General features: G+C 41.5%; 1 protein-coding gene across 1 annotated transcript in view; it reads right to left on the bottom strand.

The window, feature by feature from the left end:
* Positions 1 to 313: 313 nt before the first annotated feature.
* SUCLG1 (succinate-CoA ligase GDP/ADP-forming subunit alpha) overlaps positions 314 to 16692 on the bottom strand; it is a 36705-nt gene continuing 20326 nt past the window's right edge. Inside the window, exons 6-9 of the mRNA XM_080684057.1 lie at positions 9947 to 10030; positions 7684 to 7835; positions 2218 to 2406; positions 314 to 557 (exon numbers count right to left, since the gene is read on the bottom strand). Coding sequence (XP_080540183.1) covers positions 531 to 557; positions 2218 to 2406; positions 7684 to 7835; positions 9947 to 10030 — 452 coding nt within the window. The 3' untranslated portion in view covers positions 314 to 530. The remainder of the gene's footprint in view (positions 558 to 2217; positions 2407 to 7683; positions 7836 to 9946; positions 10031 to 16692) is intronic.

Raw genomic sequence — 16692 nt, 5'->3', positions numbered from 1 at the left:
TCATATATTTATCTCTGATCCTCAAAACTACTCTGCAAGATGGGGACTATTATAAATACACATGATACACATGAGCAATCTACAACTCCAAAGAGACCTAAGGTCACTCTATGTCTCAGATAATTAGATAATTGCCATACTAAAATTTTTAGTCTCATTCTTTCAAAAGATTTAGTTAGAATGTTTTCTACAGAACCCATGAAAATACACATTCGCACACTCACACCTAGACACACATGCACGCACACCCCTCAATTTCTCCTACTGCCCCATGCCCCCACACTGGAGCAATAAGAGGTCGCCAAAGTCATACTGAAATCAAATGGTAGATTTATTGGCTGTCTCCGTTACACATGAGGTGAGAACATCTCAATACAGAACTTTCGAAGCCTTGTTTCTGTTTTGGCTTCCGGCTGTGTGGAAGCCCTGGGACAGGCGCAGGCTGACAGTGGACAACAGAAGCAACTGCCACTGGTTCACTTTACACAACGATTCATTCCCCAGGCTCAGGGAACTTCCTGTTTTCCCTTTCACAGCATCTTCCGCTTTTCAAACTCCTTCGGAGACAGAAGAAAGGAAAAAGATAAAAGATCCAAATTACATTCATGATCAAAGTGATCTGAAAGCTCTTCAGGATTCTTTGAACAACCAAAAAATTACAGAAGTAAAGTGTACCAGGATGAGGTACTTGACTACAAAATAGCAGCTCTCAAATTAGTCCGCGTCAGCCTCAATTTCACTGAGCTGGAGGCAGTGCTTCGGTTTTACGTCTCCCAAACATGTAGGCGAGAGGCTGTGAATTATACTTATTTCTCCAGGGCAGAGTTGTTATTAAGAGCTGACAAACCTGGTTGAGCTTACCCAGACTTTCAAAGCAATACGTGAACCACACTGGCCCTTCTCATAAGGCAATGGAAACTGGTTTCACAAACTCAGTTAAGATTTGAACAAAAGGTCAACAAAATCAGAAATTTCTGTGAGGAAAACAGTACCGAGAATCACATTTCTCTAGACTGGAACAATTCGGAGATGCCTACTGCCACTTACTGGAGTGAAGTGGTAACACATGTCTCCAATGTAAATTTTTAAGCACTTGCTTTTCCCCTGCCCCTCTTTTAAAAATCTATCTTCACACACTCTAATAACCCAGATTTCTTTAAATGCTATGGCATACAGTTACAGTGTCATATTTCAAAAGGCAGGATTATGCTTTTGGAATAAAATAAGGAGTCCATTTTATAATCCCTAAAACAAGGGTAATATTGCACTGTTCCCTCTTGGGAATACAATTTGGGCCTGTGTCCTGCTTATGAAGTTTGATGTTTGTTTGCTTTTTGTTAAGGCTATAATCATCATAAAAAACAGAGAGAGAACCTTAAATGATCACGCAAAGAAACAGGCTAAGAATCATTACGAAGATAACAAATCTTAGAATACTTTAAACCACAATGTCCTATTAAAAAGGAAAGGAGTCCAGCTGGTGTGGCTCAGTGGTTGAGTGTTGACCCATGAACCAGGAGGTCACGGTTCGATTGGGTCAGGGCACATGCCTGGGTTGCAGGCTCAATCCCCGGTAGGGGGCATGCAGGAGGCAGACGATCCATGTTTCTCTCTCCTATCCTCTCCCTCTCCCTTCTTCTCTCTAAATTCAATAAAAACGTATTTTTAAAAATCTTTTTTTAGAAAGGGGGAAAGAAAAGCAAATGTGTAAGAGGTCATCCTCCAACCTGTAACAATAATGACCTCCCATCCCAACCAGGACCAGAAACTAAAGGCTAGAACCCTAACCCTTCTCTAAATCTCCCTCCACCCCAACTCCCTCTTCTCCAGCTTTAATTCCTTGTTACTCAGCCATCAACCCCTCCCACTGGAAACAGAAAACTATGGGATCAGGGTAGCTGTATCCCAAAGGCCCTCCATAGGAAAGAAAAACAAAACACAAGGCAATTTTTTGCACTGCTTCTACAATGGAATTTGTGGTATTTACAGACTATGAAATGCTTTCCTGTGGATTATATCCTGCCACTCACAAAGGAGCAAATCCCAAGGATTAATTTTAAAAGAAATGTTTTTAATCAGAACATCATTCTGGTCTTGCCCGTGCAGGACATTAGGACATAGAGTTCCCAGGGGCTGCTGAGCTGCACACAGAAAGAATACACAGATCAGACCCAGATGCCGTGCGGGCCCACTCTAAGGCCCGTGCGAACAGCTCACCTTGTAGATGGTGTTTCCCAACTGCGCAGGCGACATGCTGACCACGACCCCTGCGCTCTGAAGGGCAGAGATCTTCTCCTTTGCACCACCTTTTCCTCCAGCAATAATGGCGCCTGCGTGACCCATTCTCCTGCCAGGAGGAGCCGTTAAGCCAGCAATGAAGGATACCACAGGCTTGGCTTTGGGGCCCTGAAAGGTGATATTACAAACATCTAATGAAGAAGCTGATCAACGCTAAACATCAATTTCAACACTATGGGTGAGTGGCGTGGCCAGGGCCGTCCCTCATCCTCACTAAGGAAACCACACAAATACTAAGCTGTGAGTGAGACCACTGCTCTCCCCACCTGTGACAACTCAACTTCTCAAACTCAGGAGAAGCAAACTTGTTCCTGATTAGATATTAAACTTCCCCTTCGCTGTACCAACTGTTGTACTAATACATACAAAATGCACACTTGAAAATACATGTCATGTGATTTGTGATCATAATTAATTAAAACACACGATCAGCCTGTTTTATTTCAACCTGCTTTTGTCTTCATTCTTTTCGAGTTCACCCTTTATAAATGTGCGAAAATAGAGATGAGGTGGGAAGTTACGTGGACATGCCCAGTGCTGACGTTTCGTCCTCCAGCATCAGCAGGTCACACCCAGCGTCAGCACTGACCTCATCAGGAAAGTCTTCAGGAGGGATGCTGTCAAGTTCACAGTGGCAGACATAAGTTTTCCAAAATATGAGCATTCGCTTGAAAGCTCAAACTGTGCCACTGGCAACAAATACGACAAGGTGTTTTCCTTGACACGGCAGGTTGGCTTTGTTTGTTTTGAGACAAGGTCTGCCAAATACCTAGGTCTGGTTAACCACTTTGTCTGCTAGTTGTTTTTCCTGGTAAAACTGGCGAAAAAGGCAGCTAGTTCAGCTCACAGTTTAGTGGGAAAGTGCTTTACTTCCCATTTCATCACAAACTGACTCAAGGGCTAAGATTTAATTTAATTAAATTAATGATTTTTACTGCTTCATAAGGACATTCTTCAATAAAATTGGCTTTTTGTTTCTTTTTCTTCCCCTGGAGTACCTGGCAGTGAACGATGACTAGGCAGTTTGCGTGCATGCCCTAAGTCGTGCTGAGGTGCCAGCAGGCCAGGTTCTACGAGGTCTGAGCCTGTTTACTCCAGCCCCATCTCCCACCACTCTTCCTGCTCAGTAATTCCAGACACTCCACCTCTGCCCTGCTGAGGATGTCTCCATCCTCCTTGGGTTCCTGGCAATTTTCTACTTAACTTTTAGGACTTCTCAAGCCTTTTGGATGCCTCCTCCCACACTCTCCACAGATGCCCTTCAGTCAATCATCTGCCCCATGGCTCTGCTGTGCCTGTCACACACTTCTACTCACACTCTGGTGGTAACTTATATCTACATATTCCCCTATGGAACTGTGAAGTCCCTGAACACAGGGACTATGTCCTCACTTAAGAAGAAAAGATTCCACAATCATTTATTCATTCACTCGCAAGCTCTGCAAAGGTTATGAGCATCTCACACAAGGGGCACTAACTCCACTTAATTCCCATGGTCCTATACAATAGTAGAATAGCCCTAGCTGGTTTGGTTCAGTGGATAGAGCGTCAGCCTGCGGACTGAAGGGCCCAGATTCAATTCTGGTCAAGGGCACATGCCTAGGTTGCAGGCTTGATCCCCAGTGGGGGACGTGCAGGAGGCAGCCAATCAATGATTCTCTCTCATTATTGATGTTTCTATCTCTCATTCCCTCTCCCTTCCTCTCTGAAATCAATAAAGATATATTTAAAAAAAAAAAGTGGGAAAAAAAATAGTGGAATACCGCACTAGAAAGGAACAAGATTATGATGAGACTAAAATGCCAAACAAGTTTACACTCCATTCTATTAACAAAGAAAAGTCACTGGAGATTTTTAAGCAGAGAAAAATACAATTAACAGACTTTGGGGGAACTGTAGTCTGAAAACAGGACGTAGAAATGATGACAAGAGTGAAAGAGTAAAAACAGAAGGACCAGTTAGGAAGCTATCAGTGGAATCGAGCAGACACAGAGGACTGCTGACCTCCTGCCCCCAGTCCCTGAAATCTGACCCTTGCTGCTCCATGGCCTGAGGAGAAGGAGGGAGACCTGGGTTTTCAGGCAGGCCATTAACCTCCCTGGGCCAGTTTCCTCACTCATAAGACAAGGACAAAGGGTCAAGATGAAGGTTAAGCAACACTACTTTTGCAAATAATCACTGTCATTGTAACAATGATAAAAATAGTAGTTGTGGCAGCAGACACCATTATTGAGAGTTCGCTCTGTGCCAGGTATTGTGCTAAGTGCTGTGTATATCAACTCAACTGTCCACCTAGCATCTTGTACACAGCAGGTCCTCAATAAAAATCAGCTCCGTAAGAATTAGCCAGGAAGAGAAAAGCATGTCAAAATGAAACAAAACGTGTATGTTTAGTTTTGCCCATTAACATCTACCCTATTCAAGAGATTCAGAGTTGTGCCTAAGTACATTTTAAAATTCACTTTAACGAAGTGTAATGTCATATTAATCTAAATCTTTTTCTTAAATTTTTACCTACATTTCAAACTTTACACTTTTCTGAATTCAAGAGATTCTAATACATCTTACGCCAATCTATTTTATTCTTCACTTATTCAACATGTGTTGATGCCTACTGTGCCAAGGACGGGACTGGGCACCAAGGATACCAGTCCCCTACTGTCCATAATAGTCTGGAGTGACAGCCAGATGGTATGCATGCCTTGCAGAAGGCATAAGCAAAGGCAAGTAGGAATGAAAACAACCGGCATGTCAGATGGGGCATGTTTCTGAAAAGGAAGGGTAGAGGGATGTGAGGGGCTGGCATCTATTCTGGTGTAATAAGAAACTGTAATGGTTTAAAGCCAGGAGGGTGGAGGCACCGATGTCTGTGTTTCTGAAGGGCAGACAATTTGGTGGCCACAAGCAGGATGGCCTGGGGGCGGGAATAAAGGAGTAGATATCAAGAACAAATTATCAACATAGGCCAGGAGGGCCAGAACCAGGTCAAAAGAACTAATTATAGATGATAGTCTGAATCTCCACATACTGAAACAGACATTAGGAACTGAGTGGAAACGAGAGATGAGAGATGTAAGATGGTTCTGAGGCTTGTCTTGAAGCTGCATGAAACATGATGTTGATGATATGCAATAACCACTCACACTTAAGCAAACAGCCACAGAAAGTAACTCCAAGGAACATGAACCAAGAGGATGGAGAAGATGAAGAATGTATGGAGGCCATTGGTGACCTCTGCAGAAGCGATGACAGGAGAGTAAGATTCAGCAGCAACAGCAAACAGCTCAATAAGAGTGCCTACTACGGCCGAAACCGGTTTGGCTCAGTGGAAAGAGCGTCGGCCTGCGGACTGAAGGGTCCCGGGTTTGATTCCGGTCAAGGGCATGTACCTTGGTTGCGGGCACATCTCCAGTGAGAGGTGTGCAGGAGGCAGCTGATCGATGTTTCTCTCTCATCGATGTTTCTAGCTCTCTATCCCTCTCCCTTCCTCTCTGTAAAATATCAATAAAAATATATTAAAAAAAAGAAAAAAAGAAAAAAAAAAGAGTGCCTACTACGTGCCTGGTGCAACTCTGCTATCCTATGTTCCTAAAACATTTAAACCCCACAATCCTTACAACTATGCTAGGAGGGAGGCACTGCTGGAGTCCTATTTGCCAAGGGAAAACGGAAGCGTGGTGAAGTTAAGTAACACGCCCAAGGTCACACTGATTCTAAGTAGCAGACAGACTCCAGCGTGCTGAGGATTAGTGGGTGAATAAAAAGTAAGGAGAGAGATCCAGAAAGTGAGGGGAGAGTTGTTACATCTCCTACTGAGATCAGAGTTTTAAATCACTACAGGGTGGTGGGCACATGGTAATTCTTGTAACACAGAAACCCATTATGTTCATGTTAACCAATGTCACCCCAATAAATTTCTTTTTTTTTTTTTTAATCACCACAGCCCTAGGCAGTTTGGCTCAGTGGATAGAGCATCGACCTGAGGACTGAAGGGTCCTGGGTATGATTCTGGTCAAGGACATGTACCTGGGTTGCAGGCTCAATCCCTGGCCCTGGTCGGGGCTCATGTGGGAGGCAACCAGTCAATGTGTCTCTCTCACATTGAGGTTTCTCTTTGTCTCTTCCCTTCCCTTCCACTCTCTCTAAATATCAATGGTAAAATATCCTCAGGTGAAGATTAAAAACAACAAAATCACTACAGAAGAAAAATCAAGTATACTCAAAACAACCCTTGAATATTCCTTAAATCACACATAAATATGCACTGTTTTGTGTATACTACCCTGGAGGTGATACTATTGGTTCCTTTAACTCTCTAGTATTCATGATTTTTCTGTGGCATTTAATTCATTCACTCCTCAATTTCTTTCACAAACACAGAAACGATCTCCTCCCACTTGCCTGGCCTCCTGGCCACGCTCCTTCATTCTCAGTGTCAGGGACATCCTCAAACTCACTTGCTTGTTGCCATGGCATCCAGAACACACAGTCACTGAGTAGGGCTGCTGGGCACCAAGCTGCTTCAGTCCTTACTGCACCCTCTCTTTCTTGTCCACCCCAGAAATAGAGCCTAACTGCCTTAGCTAAAATAAGTTATGATACAATTCCAAAAGTTTTATGTTTAATTCTAAGGGAGAGGCAACAGGGAAAACCTTCACAGGACATAGATAATAAAGCCTTTCTACTTGACCTCTGAAGGAAGTACTACTCTGCAAAGAAATTCTGAAGCCAGAGGGAGGTGAGAACCTGGGAAAGGGTATAAAAGGTGGGGTCTTTAGAAGGTCAGCCAAGAAAAAGAACACTTATAGCCCCTAAGATGAGGAGAAAGAAAAAGTATAATGGCAGATCAAGTGAGGGCTTTCGGGCCAATGACCTGAACAGCTCTCCCTTCAGCAGGAGTCCAACTAACCTGCCATACGTGTATGAAGCGATACCTAGGGAGGAGAACTCAGAGCAGAGAACAGGCCCCATGGCAAAGGGAGAGGAGAGCAACCCAGAAAGAGTTTTCCAAGTGGCCAGTATTAAAGGCCCAGCTCAGCACAAACCAAGAGGTCTCAGGTTAGATGCCTGGTCAGGGCACATGCCCGGATTGCGGGCTCAATCTCTGGTAGGGTTTGTACAGGAGGCAACAGATTGATGTTTCTCTCTCACATCAATGTTTTTCTCTTTCTCTCTCCCTCTCCCTTCCTCTCTCTCTAAAAATCAATAAAAAATATTAAAATAAATATAATAATAAATAAATAAAGACCAAGCTCAGAAAGGTTTGATTTTATATTTTGTGTTTTCTTGAAAACTTAATCTTTATAGAAATAAAAATAGCTTCCAAAACAAGCCAATGGTATTATTCAAGAGCAAAGAGGTATATTTTTCCAAAGCCAAACTCACTGAATTATGTTGCTTCAAAAATTCTGCAGCGTTTTCTTCTGCATTACCACCAATTTCACCAATCAGGATGATGCCTTCTGTGGCTGGGTCATTCAGAAAGACTTCCAGGCAGTCGATAAAATCTGTTCCATTAAAAGGATCACCTCCAATACCTGAAAAGATCAATGAATATCAACAGCATGAGAATTAGGTTGAGAAATATTGTTTCAATTTTTTTCCTATTTTGTCTACCATGCTCACCAATATTTTGAAAGGTATCATTTCTCTTGCACTAAACATTTTTTTTAAAAAAAATCACAAAATGGTGCACTTAGTTGTTTGTGGCTGGATTCTGATACAAAGAAAAACCTCTTTTTGTTTTAGCTCCTTTATCAATCCTCTTCCCTCCCACAAATTTATGCTTAGATAACAGCTTCAAAATGAGCATTTTAAAGAAAATGTATGTTTGTGTTACAAGCGAGAATGTCTTTTAACATTTAACAAGTTTCTTTGCACAAAGTAACTATATGTGAGGCACGTTTCAGAGAACACTCACAAGTGTTAAGACACAGGCCCAGTGAAGGACAGGGTGAAGGGGGCCCTGGCGCCTTTCTTTCCCTCAGCTCCAGACCGGGTGATGACAGAGATACACTGAGGGGCTCTACTCCGCATACATGACATCTGAAGAACAAGCACTTGGATAGAATTAAAGACAATGTTCCTTACAGATTAGATGCCACCTTTTTTAAAAGTTATAAACTCACTGAAGGCAGCACTGATTTCCTACCTTTAGTGCATCTCTGAAGAATGAAGTTCAGGAAGGGAAGCAGCATTTACTGAGTGACAACATATGTCAACTATTGAGTCTCAGTACCTGCCGTCTCCTAATACTTCCAACCTCTCTGTGACATAGGCCCTGTTAGTCTCAATTTACAAATTAAAACAGAAGGTGGAGAAGATGGAATTGGCAACTGTTTCAAAACCTTTCTTTTTTGTTGTTGTAAATCCTCATCCCAGAATATTTTTTCCTTTGATTTTTAGAGAGAGTGAAAGTGAGGGAGGAAGGGGAGAGACAGAAAAAACTAATCAATGTGAGAGAGACACATCGATTGGGTGCCTCCCACACGTGCCCCAAACAGGGCCAGGGATCAAACCTACAACCCAGGAACTTGCCCTTGACTGGGAATCAAATCCATGACCCTTCCGTGCACAGGCCACAAGCCAATACTATAACCACTGAGCACACCACCCAGGCCTCAAAACCCCTCTTATTCTCCATCAGACTAAGTTACCTAGGATCTAAGATTGTGCTTCATACACAGAAAAGCCATGTTTCCTATACTAATTTATGGATTTGAGTCTTCATAAAAACACTCAATGGCCATATTTTATAATTTTTATTATAAAAAGCTATTTTTGAAAGGCTTTTAAAAGCTATTCTAAGAATTTGAAAAAAATATTTATAAAAATGAGAAATTTGCCTGGCTTTTGGCAACAAATACCAAAATAATTTTAAAATCTAAATACCTTTTACCTTCACTAGTGGGAGGCAGTATGATGCAGCAAAAAGAGCAATTCTGCTGCAGCAAAAGAGGAATTCTGGGGAGCTCAACCTTCCTCAACCTAAACTTTCTCACCAACTTTCAGCTCAGAGGTACTTTAGAGGGTTGCCTTAAGAATCAGATAATGGCCCTGGCCAGGTGGCTCAATAGGTCAGAGCGTCGACCCATGTACCCGTCAGGACACATACCTAGGTTGTGGATTTGATCTCCAGTTGGGGTGCATACTAGAGGCAACCAACTGATATTTCTCTCTCACACATCAATGTTTCTCTCTCTAAAATCAACACAAAAACATATCCTTACGTGTGGGTTAAAAAAAAAGAATCAGATAATAAATGGCAAAGAATTCAGTAACTGTGAAGCACTGAATTACTAGTATATAGCTTATAATAATAGCAAATAATAACTATAACAACAAAAGTCCTAATATGAAGGACTGCTTGTTCACTGTAAGCAAAAAATAAGTGATGTTTTCAGGCACCAAACCTCTCCCGGAGCCACATGTCTAAGGATGCTTGCTCTTCAGTGTGGAATCTTGGACTATGAATCTTGAAAAACACAGTAGGACTTCACATTTATGCAAATAAAATTTGAGATCAAAGCATCTTTTTAATAAAATGGTATCAAAGTCTCTTGCAAATAGTCAAAACAACAGTTACTATCATACTCATTCAATGAAAATACTACATTTCAATGAAATGATTTTAGCACAAATCCCTCACCAATGCACAAAGACTGCCCTAGTCCAACTTGTGTTGTTTGGTGAACTGCTTCATAAGTCAGGGTGCCAGATCTGGACACAATACCTTAAAGAAAGAGAATTCAAAAATATCAGATTGTGTTCATATGACAGACTATCACAGAATAAACTAAATTACAAATATGAGTACATATAAAATCCACTCCATGATTTGTCATCCAAATCAACAATATCTTCAAATGATGAAATAAGAAGAAAAGGCTTAAATTAAAGCAGGGAGGTTTTAAAAGTTATAGGAGAAAGCACATTATTAGTTGGGGTTATTTTATTACCTATAAAAACAATGTAAGAAAGACCTATATTACCTCTTTTAAGAATCTTTGGGAAAGGGATAATAATATCCATGTGAACTTGGGCGGAACAATCTTGCTTAGGGTGGCAGACTATACAGATTAGACTGATAGATACCCAATCTATTAAACTACCAAAACCTTCAGCCTTGCAAAACCTCCACCAGTCACATTTAGCAGTGCTATCTATTCTTCCCACAACTATTTTTCTAATAATTTTCAAACAACACATAGGCTTTAAAGGGAAGTAAGGTCCCAATCCCTGAGTTCAAGTCTACCATGTAACTTCCTCTATACCAGTGGTTCTCAACCTTTTTAATGCCGCGACCCTTTAATACAGTTCCTCATGTTGTGGTGACCCCCAACCATAAAATTATTTTCGTTGCTACTTCATAACTGTAATTTTGCTACTGTTATGAATCGTAATGTAAATATCTGTGTTTTCTGATGGTCTTAGGCGACCCTGCTAACGGTTCTCAACCTGTGGGTTGCAACCCACAGGTTGAGAACTGCTGCTGTAGAGCCAGATCAACACCAATATATCAACCAGACCAACACCAATATATCAACTGATTCTTGACATAAATGCAAAAGCAATTAATGGAAGAAATATTTTTCTTTCTTAAAAAATATTTTATTGATTTCAGAGAGGAAGGGAGAGGGAGAGAGATAGAAACATCAATGATGGGAATCACTGATGGGCTGCCTCCTGCACACCCTACACTGGGGATCGAGCCCAAACCCAGGTATGTGTCCTGACCAGGAATCAAACTGTGACCTCCTGGTTCATAGGTCAATGCTCAACCACTGAGCCATGCTGGCTGGGCAGAAGAAATATTTTTTTCAACAAATGATGCTGGAACAATTGTATCTCCATAGGCATTAAAATAAAAACTTTTGATCTAAGTCTCACATCTTATGGAAAATTTAATTGAAATTGAATCATGGATTTAGATATAAAACTAAAACTTTCAGTAAAAAGATAGGAATCTTGCCAGGCAAAAAGTTCTTAGAGTTGACATCAAAAGAACACTTCACAAAAGAAAAATAAATAAATTAGACTTCATCAAAATAAAAAACATTTTCTCTCTGAAAGATGACAAAAGAGGATGAAAACACAAGCTATAGATTGGGAGAAAATATTTGCAAACCACATATCCTAAAAGTGTTAGTAACAGGTGTCCTCAAACTACAGCCCGCGGGCCACATGCGGCCCGCCGAGGACATTTATCCGGCCCGCCGGGTGCCGCTGCCTGTCCTGCTTAGCAGCCGGCCCGCAGTGCGCATAGAAATTTGTTCATAGTTTTTTTTTTAAACTATAGTCCGGCCCTCCAACGGTCTGAGGGACAGTGAACTGGCCCCCTGTTTAAAAAGTTTGAGGACCCCTGATCTAGAATAAAGAACTCTCAAGCTTAACAGTAAAAAAGCAAATAATCCAATTAGAACATGAACCAAAAAAAGCCCAACAAAACACACATGAAGACACATTTCACTAAAGAAGATATATATTAGTAGGTGACAAGCACATGAAATATAAATTAACTTCTATGAGATATCACTGAACAATTATCAGAATGGCTAAAATAAAAAATAGTAATACCACAAATGCTGGCAAGGATGTGGATCACGCATGTATTATTGATGGAAATGTAAAATGCTATGGCCAAAATGGATAGAAATGTGGCAGTTTCTTAACAAACAAACGAACAAACGAACAAACGAACAAACATGCAACTATCATACTATCATACAAACCAGTAATTACACTCCTAAGCATCCCAAAGAAATGAAAACTTACGCACTTACAAAAACCAGGACACAAATGTTTACATGTTTATTAGAAGCTTTATTAATAACTAGAGGCCCAGTGCACGAAAATTCATGCACTCAGCGGGGGGACGGGGGGCGTCCCTCAGCTTGGCCTGCACCCTCTCGCAGTCGGGGACTCATCGGGGGATGTCCACCTGCTGGCTTAGGCCCACTCCCTGGGGGATCAGGTCTAAGCTGGCAGTCAGACATCCCTCTGGCAGACTGGGAGCCCTTAGGGGATGTCCAACTGATGACTTAGGGCAGCCATGGGCAAACTACGGCCCGCGGGCCGGATCCGGCCCGTTCGGCTGTTCTATCCGGCCAGCGGAGCCGAAAGAGCAGAGGGTTCTCCTGCTCTCCCCTCCGCTCCTTCACCAGCAGCAGTGTTAACATGACAACGTCGGGAAACATGGCCGCAGCTCCTTCTTCTGAGTGGGTGGATTTATATCCGCCCATTCAGTAGAAGGAACAACCTCTCAATCTTCCAGAGGCTCCTTGTAATGCCCGCGGACGCGTCCCCCGACATCACCCTGGGAATGCGTAGACACGTTATCCTGGTGATGTAGGGAGACACGCCCCTGGAGAGCACAGTATCAGAGCATTAGCTAAAAAGGGGACCAACAACACTGTTCCCACTGAAGTTGATGTTTTAAAGACCAAAAACCTTTCAACCCAGTCTACATTGCCATCTACATCTACATCCCGGGCATAATTTGGAAGTTGCACTAAAGAAAATGTTTAATTTACTGTTTACACATTTTGTTCTTTTCTATTTGTTTTAGTTTTAAATTATTTTATTATATTTAAGTTTAATTTGAAAGGCTTTTGTACCTTTCCTTTGTTAGGCAATTTTATTTTGCCTTTGCCATCTTCAATATAAGGTATGTTATTGTGTTATGATTCCTCCATTTTTTGAAGTTTCAAATTATAATAATTAGTGTTTACATTCTTCTTGTTAAAATGTTTGAAATGAATAAAACTATTGAAATAAAAAAAAAAACCGTACCCTTTTATGTAATTATGTTTACTTTGAATTTATATTAGTTCACACAAACACTCCATCTATGCTTTCGTTCCGGCCCTCCGGTCCAGTTTAAGAACCCATTGTGGCCCTCGAGTCAAAAAGTTTGCCCACCCCTGGCTTAGGGGGTGTCCGACTGATGGCCATCCTAAGCCACAGTTGGACAACCTTAGTGCTGCCAAGGAGGTGGGAGACGCTCCTGCCACCGCTGCTGCACTTGCAGCTGTCAGCCCAGCTTGTGGCTGAGCTGAGCTCCCCCCGTGGTAGTACACTGACTACCAGGAGGCAGCTCTTGCATTGAGCATCTGCCCCCTGCCGCAGTTAGGGTCAATTTGCATATTACCCTTTTATTATATAGGAGGATGGTCCCAAAGTGGAAACTGAGACATCTTTCAAAAGATGAATGGTCAAACTAATTGTGGTATATTCATACCATGGAACACTGCTTAACAATAAAAAGGAATAAACTACTGATACATTCAGCAACCTGGTTGAATCTCCAGAGAATTACATTGAGTGTGAATAGCCAATCCTAAAGTGCATACTGTATGATCCCATTTATCAAGCATTCCTGAAATGACAAAATTATATAAATTGTGAACACATTTTAGTTACTAAGAATTAAGAAAGGGGTGGGAGCAGGAAGGAATTAGGTGTAGCTACAAAAAGGCAACATGAGGGATCTCTGTGGTGATGGGAACATCCTTTATCTTGACTGTATCAATGTCAATATCCTGGTTGTGACCTTGTACTACAGTTTTTGCAAGCTGTTATGATTGGGGGAAGCTGGATAAAGGGTACACTGAAATCTGTCTATATTATTTCTGGCAACTATATGTAAATTGAAAATTATCCTAATAAAGAGGGAATGTGCTAATTGACTGCCAAGCCCTCAAATATGGCTGCACCCACAGCCACAAGATGGTGGCGCCCAGTCCCCTCAGCGCCAGGGTGGCAGGTGCACAGCACAGCCGGGCCCACCCCCAGGTGGGTCCAGTTGTGCTGCGCGCCTGCCTCTGAAGTCCCCCAGTACCCTCAGCCCCCCAGCCGCCAAGGGCCAGCCCGAGGCACAGGCAAGCCTCGGATGTTGGCTGCCCAGCCGATGCCCAAGGTGCAGGCAAGCCTCGGATGGCGGCTGCACAGCCGCCGAGGGCCAGCCCAAGGCACAGGCAAACCTCAGATGGCGGCCGCCCAGCCGCCCAGGGCCACCCGAGATTCAGGTAACCAGGGCCAGCCAAGGCTTGTGCTGTGGCAATGGCAGCAGCAGAGATGTGATTGGGGCGTTGCCTTCCCCTGATTGCTGGGTAGCCTCCTGCCCCTGAGGGCTCCCGGACTATGAGAGGGGGCAGGCCAGGCTGAGGGGCCCCCCTCCAGTGCATGAATTTTCATACACTGGGCCTCTAGTCTAAATATAAAAGTGCAATTAAAATAAAATTTGTAAAAAAGATGGAAGGGTCAAGTATGTCATGTATGGTTGAAAGTAAAAATAATGTCTATCATAAGAGAACTAAACACCATAGTGCAGTTAAATATCAAGTTGGAATCCAATCACTTCAGTAAATTCAATTAGCTGATATATACTTTTATTAACTCACTAACACAAACTGGAAAGTCACTATAGTATTGCACTGCTATCGTATTACATTACAATGTCCCAAGAAATATCCAAGGGACTAAAAGATCCTTTCCCTAAACACTTACCTTAAGGATCTGAAGATAACAAGGCTTCTGAGGACATTAGCTTTGGTATCAAAATAGAAATAGTCAGTGCATATAATCATCTTTTCTCTCCTCACCTCCTCAGAAATCTTGTAGTATCACATACTTTCTTTTAGATGAATTTGTTTTAAAGTCCTGTTTCTCAAAAGAATTAAAAGCAATGTTCCAGAGGATTGCCTCATCCACGTGTTATGGTCATTCAGAGCACAAGGTCTAAAGGATCTCCCTTAACTTCTCAGTTTTTTTGGTTTTTAAGTTTATGGGCATGTAGAAAAGCAGGGCAGAGATCAGAAAGACAACTCGGCATAGGGCACTCCTTCTTCTATGATCACCTCACTTCTATAGCAGTAGCCTTTCAAAGCGGACCAAAGAGCACAAAAAATACTCAAATATGACAAGAGGATCAGTGTCTAAATGAGTCAGGCCCCCACTACAACTCAGATGGTCTAGGGCAGTGGTCAGCAAACTCATTAGTCAACAGAGCCCAATATCAACAGTACAACGATTGAAATTTCTTTTGAGAGCCAAATTTTTTAAACTTAAACTTCTTCTAACGCCACTTCTTCAAAACAGACTCGCCCAGGCCATGGTATTTTGTGGAAGAGCCACACTCAAGGGGCCAAAGAGCTGCATGTGGCTTGCGAGCCGCAGTTTGCCGACCACTGGTCTAGGGCATTCCCTCGGCAAGTATCCTACTGGTATCAGGGCTGCCAGCTCTAGGAGACAGTAGTAATAAAGAAAAATTATGACCTTTAACCTAGTCCTGTAAACTACAAAGCTGACATTCACTTACTATGTTGATTATTCTTAAAATTATTAACAGTCATGGCTTATAAATTACTGTAACCATCAATTACTGTGCAGAAACAGTACAGGTGAGAGTTAGATGTGAAGAGTATAATAACAGGCATAATGGACATGGACTTTGAGATGTTAATTTGGTTATGACCTTGAGAACTAAACAAGCAGCAGTACAATTTTCCCGAAACATTTTGAGTAAGTTTGTGATATCCAAGAGGGCAAAGTAATTATAGGACAGGACACAAAAGAACTAACAATAAAAATATTCACCTATGTCTGACAAAGAATTTCTATCCAGAATATTTATAGAACCCCCATAATCAACAATAAAAATACAATCCAATAAAAAATAATGTGCAAAAACCCTAAACAGGTAATTCACAAAAGAAGATATATAAATAGCCAATATGCACATTCTACCTCATTAGTCATCAGTGAAACTCAAAACCACAATGAGACACCATTTCACTCCTAGTAGAACGGCTAAAATTAAAGACTAAAGATATGGAACAACTGGAATGCTCAAACACTGACAGTAGGAAGGTAAAAATGAACAGCCACTTTATAGAATTATTTCACAATTTCTTAAAAAGGTGAACATATTTCAACCCTATGACTTAGCAATTCCATTCCTAGGTATCTTACCCAAGAGAAATGAAACCGTGTCCATAAGAAGACCTCTACATAAACATTCACTTTAGCTTTATTTATAATGGCTCAAACCTGGAAACAACCCAAATGTTCATCAATGGGAGAATAAACAAATTGTGATATAATTACATAACAGAATATTAGTTAGCAATAAAACAAAATTAACTATTGATACATCCAAGAATCCATGGCATCTGAGCAGGAAAAAAATCTTTTAAAATACCCCTAAAATATCTTCACTGATTCTATAGAATCATTACAACTTCTCAAACTCATTTAATTCAGGATACAGAACTGATTCACTACAAAATTTCCCTGCCAATTAAAATGAATTTAACTTACACAGTCACAAATTCTCTTTGTAAGTTCTTAGCTTAGAACAAAGAATTTTTTCTGAATCTATAAGAAACATACTCA

This window comes from Plecotus auritus, assembly GCF_963455305.1.
Source record: "Plecotus auritus genome assembly, chromosome: 8".
NCBI classification, from domain to species: domain Eukaryota; kingdom Metazoa; phylum Chordata; class Mammalia; order Chiroptera; family Vespertilionidae; genus Plecotus; species Plecotus auritus.
The sequence above is the reverse complement of the archived record's forward strand: the minus strand, read 5'-3'. Positions and strand labels throughout refer to the sequence as shown.